At 46.3% G+C, this 21,204-nt stretch overlaps 1 protein-coding gene across 3 annotated transcripts in view; it reads left to right on the forward strand.

Moving 5' to 3' along the window:
- Positions 1-13,759: 13,759 nt before the first annotated feature.
- LOC144143606 (phospholipid-transporting ATPase ABCA3-like) overlaps positions 13,760-21,204 on the forward strand; it is a 105,605-nt gene continuing 98,160 nt past the window's right edge. For all 3 annotated transcript variants that reach the window (XM_077675435.1, XM_077675437.1, XM_077675436.1), the window contains exons 1-2: positions 13,760-14,246; positions 17,703-18,075. In XM_077675435.1, the coding sequence (XP_077531561.1) occupies positions 17,778-18,075 (298 nt within the window). In that variant the 5' untranslated portion in view covers positions 13,760-14,246; positions 17,703-17,777. The remainder of the gene's footprint in view (positions 14,247-17,702; positions 18,076-21,204) is intronic.

Consider the following 21,204-nt stretch of genomic DNA (forward strand, 5'->3'; position numbering starts at 1 on the left):
TCGCTGATCGAACAAGTGGACTAAAGTTGAAATGTTGTCGTAGTCCCTGAGCAGGCTTTGGGCGTTAAAGTGAATTCCGGAAAAACAAGACGTATTAAACAGAGTGGTGCTGACGTCTCTCGTTGAGACGTAAGCCATCAGGCAAGAATGGGTATGAACACACAAAAAAGCCGCTTAGCACATGTTATTTTCACCCGAACACCCGAAGATCGTGATCGCAGGTGATAATATGCACACGGCTGTTGTTGCATTCGGGAAGGCGTCCCGAGCTCCGTCACCTCCGACATGCGTGTGGTAGCGTGGTGAAGTGAGTGGACAGCAAATGTTGCAGCCTTGAAGGTGACAGGAAGCCGAAGGCAACCTTGACTGTTTTACTGCATGGCGAGAGATCAGCCAAAGAAAGACGAGAACAATACCCTTCCGGGCGAGTTTACAGTACAGGGCTCGATCAGAGTGACAGCATCCCTTCAATGCTCCATCAGGAATGAACTTCTGCGATTTGGGGGGCTCTTATTTATACCCAAAATGCCAACGGTCAAACCAGAGTTACTGGATATAGACAGTTGCGAAACTCCCCATAGGCCCCATGTATCGAAAGCCGGTCTTCGGTTGCCCCCCTGCGCCGGGGCAAGCACGGGGCAAGTTGACTAGCCTGTCGTCTGTCGGCAGGACGTTGAAGCAGTACTCAAGTGCTTGCGGCTGCTGCCGCAAGTCATAAAAAGAAAAGCCGCAAAAACACAAGTACATTTTACGTAATTATTGTGTTTTAATTTAAAAAGCAATCTTTATTTTACAGAAGAATTTTGAATAATAATAGTTTAGTGAAGTTCCGTTTTTATCTCCTAGGTGCCGCGCGCGTCGACTTGCCCCTCAGCTTCCACGGAGTGGGGGGGCTAGCGCCGCCCGGATTCTGAAGCGGAGTTTCGCAACTGTCTATATTGAGTAACTCTGGGTCAAACAAGCATTCCATCTGGTTTTTGCGCACGGCGCGACATGGTACAGACACACACAACGCTCTCTCCAGAGTTCGTGACGGGTCGGTAGTATATGGATGGTAGAGGAAGGACGTCACGAGAGGGAGGGAAAAAGAGGAGAAGCAGTTACGTGAGGAGTCTATCGTCTTTCGACAACATTTGCCGTTTGAACAAGCAGATACGCGGCAGAATTTAAATTAAGCGAAGCTTTTCACCTTTACCCCTTATGGGTTTTGTCGCGACCGTTGGTGTCAACCAAAAACTCCCGCGAACCAATAAAAGACGTTCCTGGCACCACCAGGAGTCGAATCTGCAGCGAGTAGGGAAACGGAGCAAGAGCCCGTTGTCTTACCAATTGAGCTACGAGCTCACGGAGACACGGGGGAAACAGACGGTGCACTCACCCAGCGCATCTGCGGGCTTTGATGTTCTCGGTTGATTGGTGACTACGTTGCGCGCAAAAACAGACCACCACAATTTCGTGATGTGCAAATCACGGCTGGAAATACGTACACGGAACAAACTCGTTCTTGATGTACTGCAGCACAATCGCAAATCGCGTACACCGCTTTGGTTCCGGAACCCGCCGCGGTGGCTCAGTGGCTATGGCGTTGCGCTTCTGAGCATGAGGTCGCGGGTTCGATTCCCGGCCGCGGCGGCCGCTTTTCTGATGGAGGCGAAAAGCAAAAACGCCCGTGTGTACGAGATTTCGGCGCACGTTAAAGATCTCCAGGTGGTCAAAATTAATCCGGAGCCCTCCACTACGGCGCGCCTCATCGTCTGCGTTGCGTCGGCGCGTTAAACCCTACAATCAAATCAATCAATCAGCTTTGGTTCCGGAGAGGTCGTAGGCGCTGAACGACGTGACAGACGAACGACTATGAAACATTGCCGGCGTCACCCATTCCTGCGAAGCCATTCCTGTGCGGAAAGCGAAAAGTCTGAACTAGGAGTAAGCTTCTGCGTCGACAAATATTTCGAAGAAATGGAACAGTCAGTCTGATAACTGACAACAGCGAAAGTGCAAGACCGAAACAAATTTTAGGCCTTCGGGGCAGTCGACTTTGGCAGAAGGAATTACGATTCCCGGTAATGGTATGTAAGGTAAATCCACTCCAAAGTATTCTATCACATCACTTTATGTTGTCCTTGCATGAAAGTATGCCAACATGCACTATAGGCGCAAAAAATGTAGGTCGAGTTCCAAATGACCTACTGAGTGTATAGGCGCGTGCTGGTTTTATACCAGGCTTCTAACTAGTTTGCAGGCTTATTGAAGAAAACGAGTCACGTTTTTGGTAAAAATATGATAACATTATACTTCCTCAGACCTGGGCGTGTGTTTCGGTACATTTCCCATCACCATATCTTCCCAGTATTCAGATACGCATTATAGTAAAACTGCACTCAAGAGGAGGAGCAGGCGGAGGAAGAGAAAAATTATTTAACAGTAAAATGGACCTAGTTAGTGGGCAGGCTCCTCAGTCCAGGACAATAGTATGAATAATTTTATTCAATTCATCGAATGACATCCTGAGCAGGCCAGGATTCGTTCTTTACGCCTGAAGGAGTTGGAAAACAATAAAGAGCTGCTTGGACATATTCATCGGTTTCGGTTCTTGGTATACTGGAAACCGGCACGTATGCGATCTATCGCATTCGTTAGCGAGTATATCAAGCCTTTAACACCGTATTCATGTCATGAGTGTTCGGGTCGAGATTGAGTTCTTTACGATAACGATGGTTACGATAGAAATTCGAGGCACAAAAGCCACCTTCAAGTACTCGACAACGTTGCCTCCACCGTTTCGCAGTGGCGTAGCACAAACCTTCTCATTGAATTTTCATGTGAATAAACAAGGCATGCTGCGGATATGAACCTTCTTGTACGCGGCCATAACGAAATTCAGTTTCTGAAGAAGGTATTGTATGCCTTACATCCCGAATGAAATAAAATATTCACACGAACTTTGTGAGCCTTCCAAACATCGCGAACCACCTAATAAGACGTTTGTGACGGTGCAGAAAATTAACGCGTTAGGCAAAGAAAAAACATTCATCTGATACAAGTCAATGACAGCGAAAGAAATAGAAGACAGTCGTTTTATTTCCTTCTGTTCGATGCGCGTGTAGGGGCCCGCCGCTTGGTGCGTAGCATTAGACTGTTGAGTTTTCATAGGAGCATTTCAAGAATACTTTGGGAAGCCTACGCATTTTGAATCCTTATCGAAGAGCTCTGAGCACTGAACCTCGCAAATAAGCTAGAAAGGACGAGTTACACACGATTTCTGACCGACGCTCTGAAGAAAGTTGCTCTCTCGGTCCTCGTGTACCCCGCAAACTTGTGCGGGATACGGCTTGAAATTATTCTGAGAAGTCAGAAGCAGGAAAACTAACTGAGTTACTGAAAATTCGGTTTCTAATGCACTACTGCATCCAAGCGGGCGACTTCTAGCAGAGGTACCGTTGCTACTCATAAACGGACGGCAACGGCAGGAGTTTAGCAGCGGCGCGAGCGTAGCAGACGACAGCGGCGCGAGTCCCTAAGCCGACGTCAGAGCCAGGGGGCGCCACAGTGCGAGAGAGAGGAGAGAGGAGGTCTCCGCTACGACCTACGGTGTCCGCGTCCTTCGGGCATGTAGTCACACGTCGCGTTTTCCGACGCCGAAGTTTGAATCACGCAGACAGCGAGGCGCCAGCGATTCGACTTTTCCAGGCATGTAGTGGCTCATTGGGATTCATTGGTTGTCGCCGCAAGCCTGAGTCACCGACACACCTAGGCGCTCACTCAAAAGGCGCACGTAGTGGAGGCTCCCCAACGAAGCAGCAGAGCGCTGCACGAAGCTTGAAGCACAGCGACGCGCTCATTCGTAACACTGTCGAGGGTTTGCCTGGTTTTGACAGCACTATGCTAGGTCCAAACGAACATCCATTTCTTCTGTTTCTTCAGTTAGAGTACTTTTCTGAACAGTATTTTGTTCTCGGGGGTCAGGTGTTCATTCACATAGATGGGCTGCACTCTGGACTTTTGCTCTTTGTCGCCGTCTGTGTTTGAGTCATCCTGACCTTCCTAATCAGCTGTGGTCTGCTTAGATGACTCACCAAGAACCAAAACAAGCAGTCGTTGGGCGAGAATTGCGAGCGTTATAGAGCAATCCTGTCGCGTGAGCACAACCTCACACTTATTCTTGTGGCTAGCGCTGTGTGTTGCAACGCGGTGCACCGTATCGATGTCCTTTGTCTGTACCGTGCACCCAATCGCATCGCCGAGTTACTTGACAATCTCTACGCATTCTTCGCCCTGCGTCGCGGGAACGCCTCTTATTTCGAGATTGTTTGCTGTGGAGTACTGCTCAAGTGCAGCGACTTTGCGTACGAGAACATCGTTGCTTTCAAGAAGCTTTTTGTTGGTAGCAACAATTAGGGGAAGCGTTTTGCAGTTTCACGGCCTCAAACTCTTTGTTGATGAAGCCAATTGAGACTTCTTAAGCTCTTCCACGCCATTTTTAAGTTGCTTGGCGTCATCTGGCCTACATTTCACATCACATTTCAGTTTCCAACAAACTTGAAGAACTTGATAGGTCTTCCAGGAAATTTAAACCTATCTTGGAACGAGCATATCGACACAATATCAAGTAAGTTATCTCAAATACTAATTTACAACTCTTTATTTTCCTCAAGAATAAACTATTGCCATCTAGTTGGGGTATCCACTAGTCAAGAAAACATACAAAAAACGTACTCTCTACAAAAAAGGTTTCGACGTGCTGTAGAGGACGTGCCTTCACATTATCACACGTACCCGTTGTTTGAAAAGTACAATGTAATTCCTTTTGAGAAGATGTATAACTTTAGATTAACGAAAGCCTATAAACAAGAAATAAAGAGGAAACATGTATTGTTGACTGAACTTGTCAACCTTAAAATAAATTCTCAGCCTTATAAAACGCGAAACTGCGAAATTTGGAACGTTAAAACTTGTAGAACAACATATGGGCGACATATGCTAGAAAACAGGCTTCCGAGGCTACTCAATGCTTTATACGAACTTAACTTTCAGCTGGAAAGCAACACTTTCAATGCAATACGCACCTCTCTTGCAAATAATTACACTGACTCAATATAATAGCTCGCGCATGCCTATGTGTGTCAGCTATAGTGAATATGTCGGTGTACACGCTAGGCATGGCGATTTATAACCAGCTCATATTTCGGTCGTGTATTGAATGATTTCTGTAATTCTATACGTATAGTGTACTCTATATATATTATAGAGTAATGCAAATCTGTATGCATGTATTATGAAGGTAATCTATATGTACTGAGCAATTTAGTACATCCGTCGGTGTACATTTTCTTTTGTATATGGTTTGTACGCAAGGCATGACTATTTATATTGGGCTCGCATTTTCCGTCGGGTCCTGTATTGAGTGATATATCTGTTCAGTACACATCTTTTCTTTCTTTTTTTCTTTTCCTTCTCTTGTTATTGTTATTGTTGTCTGTTTTTTTTTTACATTCTTTCAATGGCGCAAGGGATGCCATATTTCTACGCGGCTTATTATTATTATTTTTTTGGTTCTGTAGAACAGTGTTGTACGCTGGTGCCAAAACGGGGGCCCGCAGCTCCGTCAAGCTGTCCTTGAGTTGGCTTTTTCTGCCGGCCTCCGGCATTGTGTACTATGTACATGATGTCAATAAAGTTCATTGTTCATTGTCAATGTGGGAAGCTTTGCTTCAAACGTAGATTTAAATTCCTCGAAGCCAATTCCTAGGAGGAAATGTAGCTGGTTCCAGCTGCATTATGGTTAAATTCCCAGCTACAACCAGCTGGTCCGAGCTGGGACCAGCTAAGACCAGCTGGGCTGGGAATTTAACCACAAACCAGCTGGGACCAGCTACTATTTTCTCTTGGGAGTCGTTATCTAAGGCTGCAACAGTGGGAGACATTACCATAGGAGCGATCCAGCCACGACGGTTCGATGCAAGATACACTAATAATAAGAAAAGCTAATTCGATTACCTAAAGGCGAGAGCATCAGATTAGATTGCAGGCTTCGATCGAACAGCTGCGGCTGATCGCTCGCTCAAGAATGTGGGCCACACGGTGGCAGATGCGCTTTAATTATCCTCGTTGAGCGCATCCTCACAAGGGCGGCGACATCAGTAGAAGAAACGATCGAGCAATCAGCGAGGTTTTCCTTCTTACATTGCCTCACACTGAAGGAATGAGGAAAAGTGTACTATCTTGATCCCAGTTAGAGTGAACACGGGAGCGCGGGTCATTCCGTGCGCAGGAGCCGCCCGTCGGCGTTCCGGGTAACTTCTCACGCATGCGCAGTTTGTTTGCAACGAGGCTATGTGATGCGTGCGCGAAGTTACCCGGAACGCCGATAGGCGGCTCCCGCGCACTGAATGACACGCGCTCCCGTATTCACCCTAACTTCTGTTCCCGAAGGGGCCTGCGGCAACCCAACGGGAAGTCTTCGCTTATCTGCTTCATTTATCCTGGAGACGACCGGCCTTACGCAGCGGCTGTAGCCCGGAGTGCAGTGATTGACTGATGTGCCCGGACTGACAGCTTTCTAGGACTGACAGCTCTCTTTATACCCTCTCTCTCTCTCTCTCTCTCTTGCTGCTTTATCCTATCACTCCCCCTCTACTTCCCTTCCCCTGCACTGGGTTGTATTCAGGTGAGCTCCCTGCCGAGCTCAAAATATACCCAGTGAATTTCCTTTCATTTTCCCGTCGCAAACCACAACCACCACCACCCTAACTGTGATCAGATAGTACTCCATCCAGCAGCGTCCCGAGAACGTTCAAAGCATCAGACCGGGACGGCAATTTTCCCGTGCTGATGTGATCTGTTAGCGAAGCTACTGGTGGACGGGAAACATTTAACGCCATCAAAATAGTAAACAAGCCTTGACACCCTGGTTTCGCCACGAACTTCCGCAAGGTGTATCCTGCACTGAGCAAAAAATTAGCCTCGAATCGTTTGTCTTCTGTGGCCATGCAGCTGCAGCTTGACATCTGAAATGTCACGAGTACAATGAAAAGCTCATTGGCCGCTTGCAGGTTCCAAACATGAAGCAATTTGTCAAGTCGCCTTTGTCCGCCTTTTTTTTTTTTCTATTACGTCGCCGACTGTGTGAAACGCGGCATCCGCAGGAGCTCGCAGTTAGTGGTAAGTCCAGCCTTTGTTGGCAAGTTGCAGATGCTCTAATGTAAGCATATTTCAAGTGCTCTATGTTGGCATACCATGTTTGGCGGTACGCCGCATTACGAAAAGGGCCTCCACGCATCTTCAAGTTTCGGAAGCTCTGGTCTTGCGCCACATTTCACCCGGCGACTTTATGTGAATTTCTAGCCCTTATTTTAGCTGATATCTTCATGAACAGACAGGGAGGAGCATTTGGAAAGATGGAAGGCACAGCGTCATTTGTCAAACGGGGACGTCCTCTGTCCAGGATGCGTGACATTACCGTGAAGGACGTGGATATGGTTCAGTGCAGGGATTTTTCAAAAGTAGTTCCCACACAACTGAATGCGGCTACCACTTCTTGATACGATACGGATATTCTGTAGCAAGAAAATATCGGAATATTCATGTATCGGAGACGTACATTCGGACCAAACTTGCAGTTCGGGGTGCAGCAACTTGTGCAATTTTAATAGCAGAGCTCTTTAAGCTTATAGTTCCAGAAAGAAAAAAATACAAAGGAAAAGTCCGCGTGCGCGTAACCATGCGCCTCGTAAGGAGCACGCGGTGTCGGCCAGCTCGACCTTCGAGAACACTCCGCCCAGTGTTGGTGGCGTGAACTCACGCGTTCTCTTCTACTCGCCAGTTCACGTGCGTTCGCCCCTGAAGTGTGGAGCACAGACGCCGAGTTCGCGAAGCCGGTTGTCTCGGGTTCTAGCGCGTGCTAACGCGGTCCACTTTGGGAGAGTTGTGAAAGCCTGCGGACTTTTTAGAACAACCCGCGCCTGCCAGTCATGGAGAACTTTCAGCGGCAAGTTCAGAAATCCATGCGAGGTCCAACGGTCGGGTCTCCGACAATGGGAGAGAGGCCGCCAGCTCTGCTGCTTCTCCAGCCTTGCACCACTACTGCAAGCTACACCAATTTTTTGGATTAGTTTCCTGGCAACTATAGCGTTCATTTTCTCCTTTTCAGTGCAATAAGCACGCCACTGCACGACGCGCGACAAAGGAGTTCTACGCGGACGTCAAATAAGTGTCGTGTTTCTGCTGCGTGGTAAAAGAAAATCAACTATTGATAGTTGCGAATGTCAGTTTTCAGGTTACAAACGTTTCGCAAAAGGTGTAAACTAACCTGAAAACGCATATTTTCATCTGAAATTTGTGTTTTACAAGCGCGTTATGAACTCAGCGAAAATAGCAGACGACCCCGGTGAAAAAAACCCGAAAACCAGTTTTATGGTCAAAGGCGGCTTGCGGGAAAAATTAACAAAATATTCGATCAGTTTGAGTTATTTAGTTGATTTGTTTTAAATAATTTAGTCTTGTTTGTGCTAAAGCTGCTTGACGCAAACATTTGCAATTAAATTTCGCCATGAACATACGAGCCAACGCCGAATCCAATCCAATCCAACAGCGTCATATTGCGAGCGTCGCTAAGCTGGCTAAGCGTCGCTACAAGCGGTTGCTCAGGTTGCTACAGCGCTTGGGGCGCTGCTGGATCGGCAGCGGCAGCGGAGGTGACGGCGCGGAAGACGAAAACGCTAAGTTTTTGATTTTTTTTTGTTCCTTTGTTTGTGATAATGTTGCAGAAGTAGGACGCGACTTTAGTAATAGAGGTTAGCAGGTAAAAGAGCAGTTAGCGTGAGTTAACAGGAATATAAATGTAACGAGTAGTAAAGCCACGTGGTAGCAGTTAGTGCTTTTTTTCTGGTTGTGTTTTGGCGCAGCGAGAGGGATGTTTTGAGGATTAGGAGCAACGTGGGTGACAGCACAGGGGCGACGCGACAGGCTTTTTGGTGTTCGAGTGGAAAAAAAAAAAACAATTCTAAGCGGGCTTTGTTTGAGTGACGGGGCGACTTAGGCCTAGGGGTTGGCCGAACGATGGCCCCGAGGACGAGAAAGGGCACTGGCGACGAGGACCAGGTGCAGTGCCAAGAGTGCCTGCGCTGGTGCTACTTGGGAGAGACCGAGTTTGAGCGTGTGGCCGACGCTAAGAAGGCGCCCTTCGAATGTAGGCCTTGCGAGCGGGCAAGACAGGGCTTCGAACGCCTCGAGAAGCAGCTGAATGCGAGGGTGAAGGAGCTGGAGCAACACCACCTATCTAGGTGGTGTTGGCTGGAGGGGTACCTTAGGGAAGAAAGGGAAGCGCGGGGGGCTCTCGAGGCGCGAGTGACCGAGCTTGACAAGGCGGGGCAGGCGAAGACCGCCCAGTTGGTGCGCACGATGGCCGAGCTGGGCGAAGCGCGAGAAAGGCAGGCCCAGTTGGAAAAGCGGGTGGAAGAGCTCGTCACTCCGGCGGTAGGAGATGACGTGAGTGCGCGGCATCAGCACGATGAGCGGCACGCCGGCAAGAAAGCAGAGCCACAGGGAGCGACTGATGCTGCTCGCAAGAGCGGTGTCCGTCAACGCCGAGCGGACTCGGGTCGCAAAGAAAGCACCGAGGCTTCGCCGGAAAGTGGTGGATCGCCAGCCAGGTCGTTTGCTGCCGTGGTCAACCACAGTAGCCCCCGAACACCTGCAAAAGGGCCGGTTAAAGGCGAGAGGAGGCGCCAAGTCATAGTTGTCGGCGACTCCAACATGGCCAGGGTGGGAGAGGTGATTAAGGGGAGGGTGGGAGACGACGAACGCGTGAAGGTGAGTAAGCTTCCCGGAAAAAGAGTCGGGGAAGTAATACAACAGGCAAAGTGGCAACTGTGGGATAGAATGGAGGACCGCAGCTTGGTAGTGATAATGGGGGGTGTGAACGATGTGTTGCAGGGACGCGGGGGAGGGTTCGCAAAGCAGATTGCGAAGGGGGTCACCGAGCTGAGGGCGGTCTCGGAGGATGTGCAGATTGCGGTTTGCACGGTGCCGGAGGTGCAGAAACAAGGGGTCCACGTAGAAAGGGTGGTGGTTGCGGCAAACAGGGAGCTTTGGACCCTGGGTAAAACGATGAAGTTTGAGGTGGTCAACCTGAACCGGGACCTGGTCCGTGCGGGCCGCAACGGGGCGTTTGTGTTCGACGGCATACACTTCAGTGGCCGTCTAGCTGAGCCTGTAGGGCACCGACTGGCAGCCCGCGCAGTGGCTTTTTTAGGGGGGCCCCGAACGTTCAAGAAGAAGGCGGACTGAGTGGAGGCGGTAGCGAAGGACAGGAGGGAGGGGGCACTGATGCATGGCGGCGGCACCGTAAAGCAAAGAAAAGGAAAATAAACCGTGGAACTAAAATTAGTTATATAAACATGCAAGGCGGCCGCAAGCGGGAAAAATGGATTGAGATACAAACCCAACTCGAGAAAGAAGAAATTGACGTGTACGCCCTGACTGAAACCCACCTGAGAGATATGGAGGAGCCACCAGTGATGGATGACTACGTATGGGTGGGGTGCAACAGGGCAGCGGGAGAGAGGAAAGGTGGGGGCGTGGGCATGTTGATTAGGCGAGGAGGGAATTGGCAAAGGGAGAATCAGTGCTGTAAGGAGCACTTATGGGTTTGTGGAACGGTGGGTGGAAAAAAGACACGGTTGGGAGTGGCCTATCTGTGGACAGGGAATGACGCCAGAGAACAAAATAAAGAGTTGGTGGACTGCCTCAGGAAGGACATAAAGAAATTTAAAGAATCCGGCGAGGTGATATTAGTAGGCGACTTAAATGCCCACATTGAGGATCTAGATGGATATACGGACTATAACGGCTCGATGGTTCTAGATATGTGTGAAGAACAGCAACTAGTAATAGTTAACCGGGAGCATAAATGCGACGGGCAGGTAACGTGGCAAAGCGGCAATAGACAGTCTTGCATAGACTACGGCCTGGTCTCGGAGCACACGTACGAGCGGTTAAACCAAATGACGATAGATGAAGAAGGAGAAAACAGCCTGGGCAGCGACCACAGGCGTATAATCCTGAAATTTGATATTGGAGGGGCTAGGCAGGAAACACCGGAGGTTGGGCTCCCGAAATTGAGCGAAAAGCAGGTAGCAGACATTGTCAATAGCATCGAAAGAGAATTAGAGGCCGAGCCCACGAAGGTGTGGGAATATGACGAGGTTGTGAGTTGTATACAGAAGGAAATATATAACGTAAGGAAACAAAACCGCTGGAGGGGTAAAAGGAAACCACAAAGCTGGTGGAACAAGGAAATTAAACTGGCTATTGAAGAGCGACAACGGGCTTCTAGATTGCACAGAAAGGCAAAACAAATGGGATATCAGGATGAAGAGGTGCAGTTACGGTGGAGCCGGTACCGAGAAAAGAAATTTGAGGTGCAAAAACTAGTACAAGCAAAGATTAAAACTGCGAGTGAGAAATGGGTATCAGGTATACGTAAGAAGGATAAGAGCGCCCCCCAAAAATTCTGGAATCATTTAAAAGCATTGGGAACAACGACTAAAGAGGTGCAGACTCAGATACAGGACGGGGACGGTAACGTTCTTCTGGGGGACAGCGCTTTAAAATACCTACATGGAGTCATAGCAAATACTTTCGGCCAAACACGCGAGATATCGGCTACCCGGGACACATGTGGCCAATAGAAGAGCGACAGATAAAGAATTTAATATCGAATTTTTGGACTGGAAAAAGGCAGAACACAGTGTTCCCAAAAGTACGGCAACAGGACCGGATGGTATCCCAATAGAGATTATCAACCATTTGGGACCAGCGGGAAAGACGCACTTGTATAGAGCCATCGAGCGCGCTATAAAATCCGAGAGGATTCCCACGCAATGGCGCGAAAGCAGAATGAGTTTGATTTATAAAGGCAAGGGAGAGAAGGACAAGGCGAGCTCATACAGGCCGATCACAGTCACGTCAGTGCTCTATAGATTAGCTATACAAGCCATCAAAGTCGAGTTGTTGAAGTGGGTAGAAAGTAACGGTATTTTAGGGGAACTGCAAAATGGATTTAGGCCGGGTCGACGCTTAGAAGACAATATTTTCATAATAACCCAGACCATCGAAATTTCGGCAGCACAGGGCAGACCAACATGGCTACTGTTTCTGGACATAAAGGGAGCCTATGACAACGTAGATAGGGGATTGCTGTGGCATATACTGGAAGAAGAGGGGATTGGGTCAGATTTTGTGGGGCTGCTAAGGGCAATATATGAGGATAACAAGGCGCATATTACATGGGAAGGGCGTACAGGCACAGAGCCCGTATACATTAGAAGAGGTTTAAAGCAGGGGTGCCCCCTTTCGCCATTGCTGTTCACACTGTACATTAGAGGAATGGAAAGACGATTAGAGGAGAGTGGATTAGGCTTTGACTTGTCGTACCGAAGCAATGGAGAGTTGGTGGAGCAACGGATTCCGGGATTGATGTACGCGGACGATATAGTGTTGCTGGCAGATAATGCGGAAGACCTTCAAAAACTGGCCGACATTTGTGGTGATGAGGCAACGTACCTAGACCTACATTTTAACCCACAGAAATCTGCAGTCATGGTGTTCAACGAGGAAGATCATACAGCACCAATAAGAATTCAACAGGAGGCCATACCATTAGTAAATAAGTACAAATACTTGGGGATCTGGCTTAATGACGGAAAAAGCTACCTGAATGCCCATGAAGAACACCTCAAACTGAAAGGGAGACGAAATGCAGCAGTAATGAAACATAGAGCACTTTGGGGTTACAATAAGTACGAGGTAGTGCGAGGCATCTGGAAAGGGGTAATGGTGCCGGCGCTCACGTTCTCTAATGCCGTATTATGCCTAAAGTCCGATATCCTGTCGGGACTGGAGGTTAACCAAAAGGCAGTCGGCAGATTAGCACTGGGAGCTCACAGTAAGACTACAAATGAGGCGGTACAAGGCGATATGGGTTGGGCTTCATTTGAGGCGAGGGAAGCGCAAAGTAAGATACGTTTTGAGGAGCGGCTTAGACATTTAGATGAGAAGAACTGGGCAGCCAGAGTGCACAGGTACGTGTACCTTAAAAGTGTGGACACCCAATGGCGGAAGAGGACGCGAAAGCTGGCGACTAAATATACCTTGACCGCGGCAAATAAACAAGGGGGGGCAGTTAAAAAGCAAGTGAAGGAAACAGAGACGCTCATGTGGAAAGAGAGGATGGAAAAGAAGGGATCGCTGGGAATCTACAAAGCAAGCAAAAAAGAGATCCGGAAAGAGAACTTTTATGACAACAATAAAGGTAGTGCGTTGCTCTTTGAGGCACGGGCTGGCTGCTTGAGAACTCGAACTTACATGAGCAAATATTCGTCCCAGGATGAGACATGTGTTGTATGTGGCAGGGATAAAGAAATAATCGACCACATAGTAATAGGATGCCAAAAGATTCAGCCGGATAGAATTGGGGGAAAAGTCCTACTTCCTGAGGCACTGGGCTTCGCAATAGATGGAAACATTAACTGGTCAGCAGTGGGTATTACTAAGCAGCGGCTAGAGTATTGGTGGAAAAAAAGCAGGGAAGTCGATAAAATAACATCGCAGCCAGGGGTAGCGGCAGGGCAGAAGTAAAAAGAAATCCGAGTTGAGGGACTAACTTTCAATTCAAACTACTAAGATAGGCTAGATGGCGCATGCCATCACCCCGATTCAAAGGGGAGGCCTTTAATCATCATCATCATCATCATCAGTGCGGCAGGTGTTTCCGCCCCTTGTGTTTGCGCAGCATAGCGATACGTTTTCATTCTGCCGCCCGCTCGCACAGTTCGCGGCACATTTTTCACAATGCGTTGATTGGCTCCGTTTGACAGTGACGCCGCTGCGAACAGGTGCCTTCGTCCTATTTGTGTGGTATACGCACGCTCACCCAAGCGTCCGGCCGAAGGCGATTTCTACGGCAATTTGTTGATCATACGTCGAGCGGGGTGGAAGCATCACTCGAGTCGCTGATAAGATTCACCTCCCCTCCTCTATTTTTGATTTTACTTTAGCGGACGGAGAATGACGTTCGGTGTGCGCGATCAGCTTTCCGGTGTTGCGGATTCCGGAGTAACAGTGCTGTTAACGTCACATCCCTGACTCACTGAACAGGGAGCTGTCGCTTCCAGGCGCTGGTTGATCGTCGAGCAGTGACTATGACTTGCGGCGTTTGAAAGGTTACGCCAGTCACGTTATACACGGTGAGTATACAGTTTTTCACCTTCCATTGCCGCTTTGTTGTGATACAGGAAAAAAAAAGCACCCCCCCCTCCCTGACGCAATTTTCATTGTTATGCTTCGCTTGATGTTCGCGCAAAAGCAGTCGGCGTTACTGATTTGTCTGTGGCCGTATTTCGATGGCAATAACTTTTTATGCACTCCGGTTCGATCGTGTGCGAACATTGGTTTCTCATTCGCGTCCACATTTGTTGTGTCTTTTAGCAAAAAAAAAAAAAAAAAAAAGAACGAAAATAAGTGTGAAGATAACGCCCCGTCTTTTTACGATCCGTTGACAGACAGCCTCACGCAGCGCCTATTTTTTTCAGTAGTCGTTGTTATACGTGTCTGCGAGACGGTAACCTGTCAGCCCCAGCAGGGAATGTGAACACTGCTATTATTTTGTAGTCCTATTTCCTTTGTCTTGTTTGTTCCTCTCGAAATAGCTTATTGTCAGTGTTCAGAGCCTTTGAGAGGGCAACTGGTAGACATCTGCAAAGGCTTATTGTGTGCTGTCGTGACTGCATACTCTTTAGAAAGCCAGAGTTTATGGCCTCGCTTTTGAAGCCACTTTCCCTGCCCAGACAGAAGCGTAGGAAGGGTGAAGGCTGCAATTTTAAAATCTGTTACCTCGCATTAATGTGTATTGCATCATGCTGAAAACTGGTCTTAACCGTTTGCGATAAGTTGAAAGAGTACTTTTGAGTGTTGTCATCTTGGTCGAGATTAGGCCCCCTGTTAAAGCTAGGTGTGACTCCAATAAGTAAGACGCTCTTTCATGAAAGCTACAAAATATGTAGCTTACGAATGTGAAGGATGTAGTAATGCTAAAAGGTTGTAAAGCCGGTTTATTAAACCTGTCGCCAGTTCGTGGTTTCTGACTTCTGGACCTGCGGGTAACTAACTACCGGTTCTTCACAGCAGTTTTGCGTGAAATTGCCTGAACATACAAATTTTATGTTGTCGTAACAACGTGCCTAATGTGTAATCTGCTTTGGGACTTTTTTCTGCTGTATCTAATTTTGTGTCATTTGTGCATATTGCACGAGTTTCTTCGGTGTAGACTGAGTGCTTTGTGCTGTCAGCTTCCTTCATACAACTAATATTACTCAGACTGAAGCTCATAGCCTGAAATCGGTTCTCGTACAGTCATTTTTTTTTTTCACTTTTCTTTCCGTACTACTGTTGCATTTGGGTTTCGGGGACGTATGCTAGCGTTGTTCCATAAATGTGGTAAAAAAAGTACAAGTTAACACCTCCGTTGGAAAACAGTTTGTTTTTCAACATTGTCTCCTCTCCCTTGACGACTGAACACTTTACCTACCACGCTTCCAATTTTTTTTAAAGCTGTCACAAAGTAAGAGGTGTCACGTGTAGTGAATAGGCATTAATTCCAGGGATGGCGCTTTCATTAGGAAATGTGTACTGGCGAGCCAAATTTTAAAGTTCGCTGACAAGACGATGTGATGTAGGAACACAGGCACAAGATGTGGGGAAGGGGCAGTGGTCTTCAGGTGGTCTATATTAATCCACAGCACATTACTACAGTGTGTCACTTTATGCCCATGCGTAGCCTCAGTGTGTAAATTTCCTGAATTCAAAATTTGTTTGCCTCCTGTGGAGGACCTCCAACTGCTGCTGAGCACTACTGGGCATTACACTGAAGGCTGTGTAATCGGGAATTCACGTTTAGTCAGCGGTTACGGATCGATGCAAAAAGCCATGGAGAGTTGCAGTTAAACGTTGCTAGGCAGTGCACGGGAATCTTTGTGTGTGCACTTTTGATCTTCTGTCGGCAATCTAGGCGCTCATCATGCACAGATTTTTCTACTGCAGTTCTTCATGGCAGATTTTGCGTGCTCTTATAGTTGAGATGCCTACAATACTGAGTCTTACGATGCAGTGTGGTTTCGCGGCCCTGCATAAAATTATTACAATGCCCGGAGTGGTGACCCCTGTGTTTGGGCTTTAGAGCTTGCTTCGTTTTGAGTTCATGTGCACCGATGTATAAATTAATTCATTCGGAAATAATCTTCAGCGATAGTTCACAGGGCATGTTAAATTCGTCTTACTAAGCTTTGATCTGCGTGGCCATCCACCTTCTCGAAACAATTTGTTTTATCACTACACAGAACTTGTCTCATTCAGTTTCAGGACGAATGTATGTTGGACAAAACTAATGCTACGTTGGTCAATAATGTCTCCCTTTAGCTAGATCGAAAAATGGCACTAGCCAGCCATGACAGCACCACAAAGATTGTAACGCTGTCTCAATAAAAATTTACCAAACTTTTGCAGTGACGCTCCTATTTCGTTAATTCCTCCAGCCATTTCCAGTTCTGTAGGGCATGTCTTCTCTCGTGCCTTGCTTTTTCCGGTCTGAATACCCTCCACTAGATAAAAATGCAGAAACCTTCGTTCAAGTATGTATATTTTCTCTTCTAAAGCAACATTTCACATCTTACAGGCATATTGCTGAAACACTAATCTGTTCTGAATATTAATATGCCGACCTGTCACCTATTACTCATACCGGAAGCGAATTGGCTGTTACCCCTGCAGCCTTTCTTTTCACCATTAAATGCATCAGCGGCAACAAAGCACAGACAACTGCATCTGGTGCTCAGTAAAACAAAATAATACCGCACATCGCCAATGTGAGGGCGTCAATCTGCGCGTGTCGAAAATAAGCAACAATTTTGTCACTAGTTCAGAAAACTACCATCCTACCATAGATACTATAGCATCATGTATTGCAGTTTGCTTGCATGCATTGTAAATGCGTGCGATTAGAGTATCGTGTACCCTGTACCCTACAGAGCATCGACGTCACGGCATTGTTGTAGCTCTTCGAAACGGCCCCACCTCTTTTCTAAGTAAAGGTCGCCACCAAATACATGCCCATAAACATGCATCGTAACAAACAGAACAGCTGGGGTATTGGGTTCCGAAACTCTTTATTGCCCTACTTGTCGTACATATCGAGGATTTTACACAGAATGAACGTCGCAGCATTCTTGTAGCTCTTCAAAAAAACACTCCCACCTTTTTTCTAAGGAAATTGCTGTCACAAATTTGAGTCCTTAAGCGTGAGTCGTAATAAACAACAGATGCTGTTGGGCTGCCAAACTCTTTATAGCCCTATTTATCATCCGAAGATATTACACATGTCGCTTTGTACAAGTGTGGCAAACTAAGCGAGTTGGTGTCTGTTCATAGTGACAAAAGCGCAAAAGAAGATGAAGACTAAAAAAAAGAGAAAGCGCAAACTCAGCAGAAGTCGAAAACTAAGAACAAAGAAAACAAACTCAGTGCCGCGTTTGTGTTTTCTCTTTTCTTGGTCTTCGTCTTGTTCTGCGCTGTTGCCACCTTTCTCCGTACTCAATCCTTTAAACAGGCCTGCACGTAAACCCATAACGCGCAACTGTCGTCTGTTTCAGCCACCACTGCTTGAGCTTCACGCAAGCGGCAGGCGGCTTTGAAGTCGTCGCGCCCACGTCAGCGCCACCGCCAACATGGCGTTCCTCCGGCAGCTCCGGGTGATTCTTTGGAAGAACATAGTGGTGTACTCGTTCAAGAGGCACTATGTGCTCACTTTCTTCACCATGGCGATACCGCTGCTCCTGTCGGGCGTGCTGCTCTACCTCCGGAGTCTCGGAATGAGCACGGCTGGTGGCGAGCCGATTGTGCGCAAGAATGCCACCGTCTACCAGGAGTTTACGCCGCAGTTCACCCACGATATCGAGGCGCCCATTCCGTATGCGCCAAACACCAAGTACGGGAAGAGTCTCATGGAGGCCGTGTTCAAAGAGAGTGAGTACCGATTATTCAAAGCTGTCTCGTGCTAAGCTCTAACCAAAATTGTGGGCATCTATTGAGTTGTGTCAACACAGAATCGCACGTGCTTGCTCCAAAGCTAGTGTAAAATGACCTGTAGCTCTCAGTATAATGTAGAAAAATATGATGTATATATTGTAGAATATATATTGCAGAATATAATTTTATATAGAATATAGAATATTTTCTATATATAGAATACAGATATAGAATATATATATAAAATAGAATAATGTAGAATACACTGTAGGATGTATATTTTGTAGAATATAATGTAGAAAAACCTTGTAAAAAATTACTGACTCTACCATTATGCCGAGTTTCATTTACTTGTAATTAGATCACAATTTTACAGTTGTAATGGTTACCGAATTTCCACCTGCGGTCAATACAAGGCCGTCAAAGAAAGTATGGTTACAGAAAACGGCTGGTGCTCTTGGTTTATCAAAACCATCCCAAGATTTAATTTATCAGAGAATTAATTTATCAGTTTTGTATGTGTCTTTATTTAATCAATATAGTTAGTCACCATGCATAACTCTATGTAGTTATCCACCTATATAGCTTAGCTGGTCTTGCATATTCACAGTAGTGGGAGGGTTCTAAATTTTTTTATGGGGTGATATTTTTATTGGGTAGAATACGGATATGTGGAGGTGTTGGTGTACGTTTTAAATAGCGTTAATACTGGTTTCTTAAAACCCTCGAATTTGACGAGCTTGTTTTTAAGGTCTTCGAAGCCCTGGAATGTTTATGCTCTTGAAAATCCCTAGATTTATTTAATTATCCCTGTTTAATAATAAGCATAAAAGCGACATGAGGCTGTGTAAGGTCTGAGTGAGTGTTTTTTGTTTGGTTGATCATTTTTATCATTCTGATAGAGGCAAAAAGCGAAAACGCCCCGTTTGTTCGAAATTTCGGCACACGTTAAAAATCCCTAGGTGGTCAAAATTAATCCGGAGCCCTCCACTACGGTGCACCTCATCGCCCGTGTAGCGTTGGCGGGTTAAACCCCACAATCAATCAATCGATCGATCATTTTTATCAAGTAAAAATTTGCATTTTCCGACACACTGAAAGTGGTTATCTGTGGAACTCTAACCATGATAAAAAATTGTTGAAGGAAATGCCAGTGAAGAAATTATTTCGACAAGGGGACTTGTGCGGAGACAAATCCCCTTGTTGCCATGTTGGCTCCAGCTCTGTTTCCATTTTTTTGATAGCTTCTCATCATTTCATGCATCCACCTTCTCCCGAATGTCAGTCTTGTTTACATTTCTAACCGACAATGTGTTCCTGAAAAAGCTGTATACAGAGCCTTTTTTAAAAATCCTTTAATTTTTGTCATATAAACCAGCTTAACTTGCATGTTTAGTACAGTTATCAGCGCCTGTTCTGTGTCAGTGTGTCTTGTGTTTCGTCACACGGGCTGTTATGCTAAGTTCATGTAAACTAGGGGAGACATGAAAGGGCAAATTAAGACAAGCCACAAGTCAGCGCACACTACTGACCGTTTTTTGTTATCGCACAACCGTGTTATACGGAACTTGTTTTGACATTGAGTAATTAATGTAACAAAATCTCCATAGCCATACAGCAACATGTAACAAAATCTCCATATGGTTTTTGTGGACAAGATTCCTTTAATGAGTAAGAGGTGTCTTGAATTTCTGGTCAATAAAGCAGCCTTTGCTGACGTCTTCCTGTACTGTTTACAAACACTTCACTGAATTATTCAGGTTGGTTTCCGTGCAGGAATGCAAAGCATGATCAATTACATGCCATTGCCCAGAGGTTAAAAATATGAAACTCCACACTCGCCTTTGACAGGCATGTTTATTTTTGCATTTTTGGCTGTGAAGTGGAAGCTTTCTAAAGTGCACTGTTGTGCGAGCTGCTTCTACAAAGCGGAAGTTGTCTGCGATTTTTTTCGTTAACTGTTCCAAAGGCCGTGTACACGCACTGGGAGCCAACACTCATCATTGTGAACTGGCGTTTGAGTTCTTATCGTAGCTCTGTGATAGTGCAGCTTATCACAGTTCCGTGAAGCTTATCGTAGCTCCTGTGATAGTGAAGCTTTAAGCAGCACGATAGGTAGTAATACTGTGGCTGTTTTTTCCTGCTGTGCTTTTTTCCCTCGTTCTAGTGTTGAGTCCTTGATATAAGCTACTCAGAATGCCCCGCAGTTTTTTTATCTACAGTCTGGGCGCAGTTCCAGATCTCAGACCTCTTATGAACCTCTACATAAAGGGCTTTATAAATGGCTTATTATCTGTCATCGTACGAACAGGTGGATGCATATTCAAAGTTCAGGAGGCATTCGCAATGAAGCGCAGGGAACAGAAGGGGATTGTAATATAGCAGCTGTTTAATCGCTAACAGCAGGTAGCTGTTGCAATTAGTACTGATGGGTTGGCTTGTTATGTACATTTTTTAATAGGGTGGGTTGGGGCAGACTTGCAGAGTAATACCCGTGCTACACGAGCATTTCGAAGGCCTTTGAGTAGAATGTCACTTGACTCAAATGACACCTTTGAGCTGCTACACGACGTTTTTCAAAGGCCTTTTTTGGCATAAATGCTATTTGAGTCAAAGGAGCACTACCAACAACCTTTGAGGTTCTCAAAGGCCTTTGAAACGCGAACTGACGTACTCTCAAGAGCAGTTTCTGCAGGCCATAATTACAAAAACAGTTATTTACGAGTAAAAATTGGGGTTTAACGTGCATAATCTTTATAACTTCTCACATGGTTTTGTTTTTTATCACTCGTTCTATGATTACAAAGTAATTTGGTGTTCTCAACACTGGCGCTGTGAAAAAAAGAAAACTGGCTGTCAGCGTATGTTTTGTGTGCGCTTGTAGATTGTTATCAATTTGATTGCTAATAACTGTCTTTTGCTCATTTTAACTTTAAAATTAATTTTTTGTCAATAACGAAAGAGGGCATCAGTGGCGACACCAAAACATGTTGGGCGAATGCGGAAACTTTCAACTGCCTTTGAGCATTGTCGTGTAGATTGGCAAAACTCCTTCCACTTCGAATGGCATTTGAAATTTCGGAGGTCGTTCAATTGAAATGTCCTTTCAAACGATCGTGTAGCACA

Source organism: Haemaphysalis longicornis, unplaced genomic scaffold (genome assembly GCF_048455015.1).
Source record: "Haemaphysalis longicornis isolate Haplotype H1 unplaced genomic scaffold, Haemaphysalis longicornis Haplotype H1 scaffold_6, whole genome shotgun sequence".
NCBI lineage: Eukaryota > Metazoa > Arthropoda > Arachnida > Ixodida > Ixodidae > Haemaphysalis > Haemaphysalis longicornis.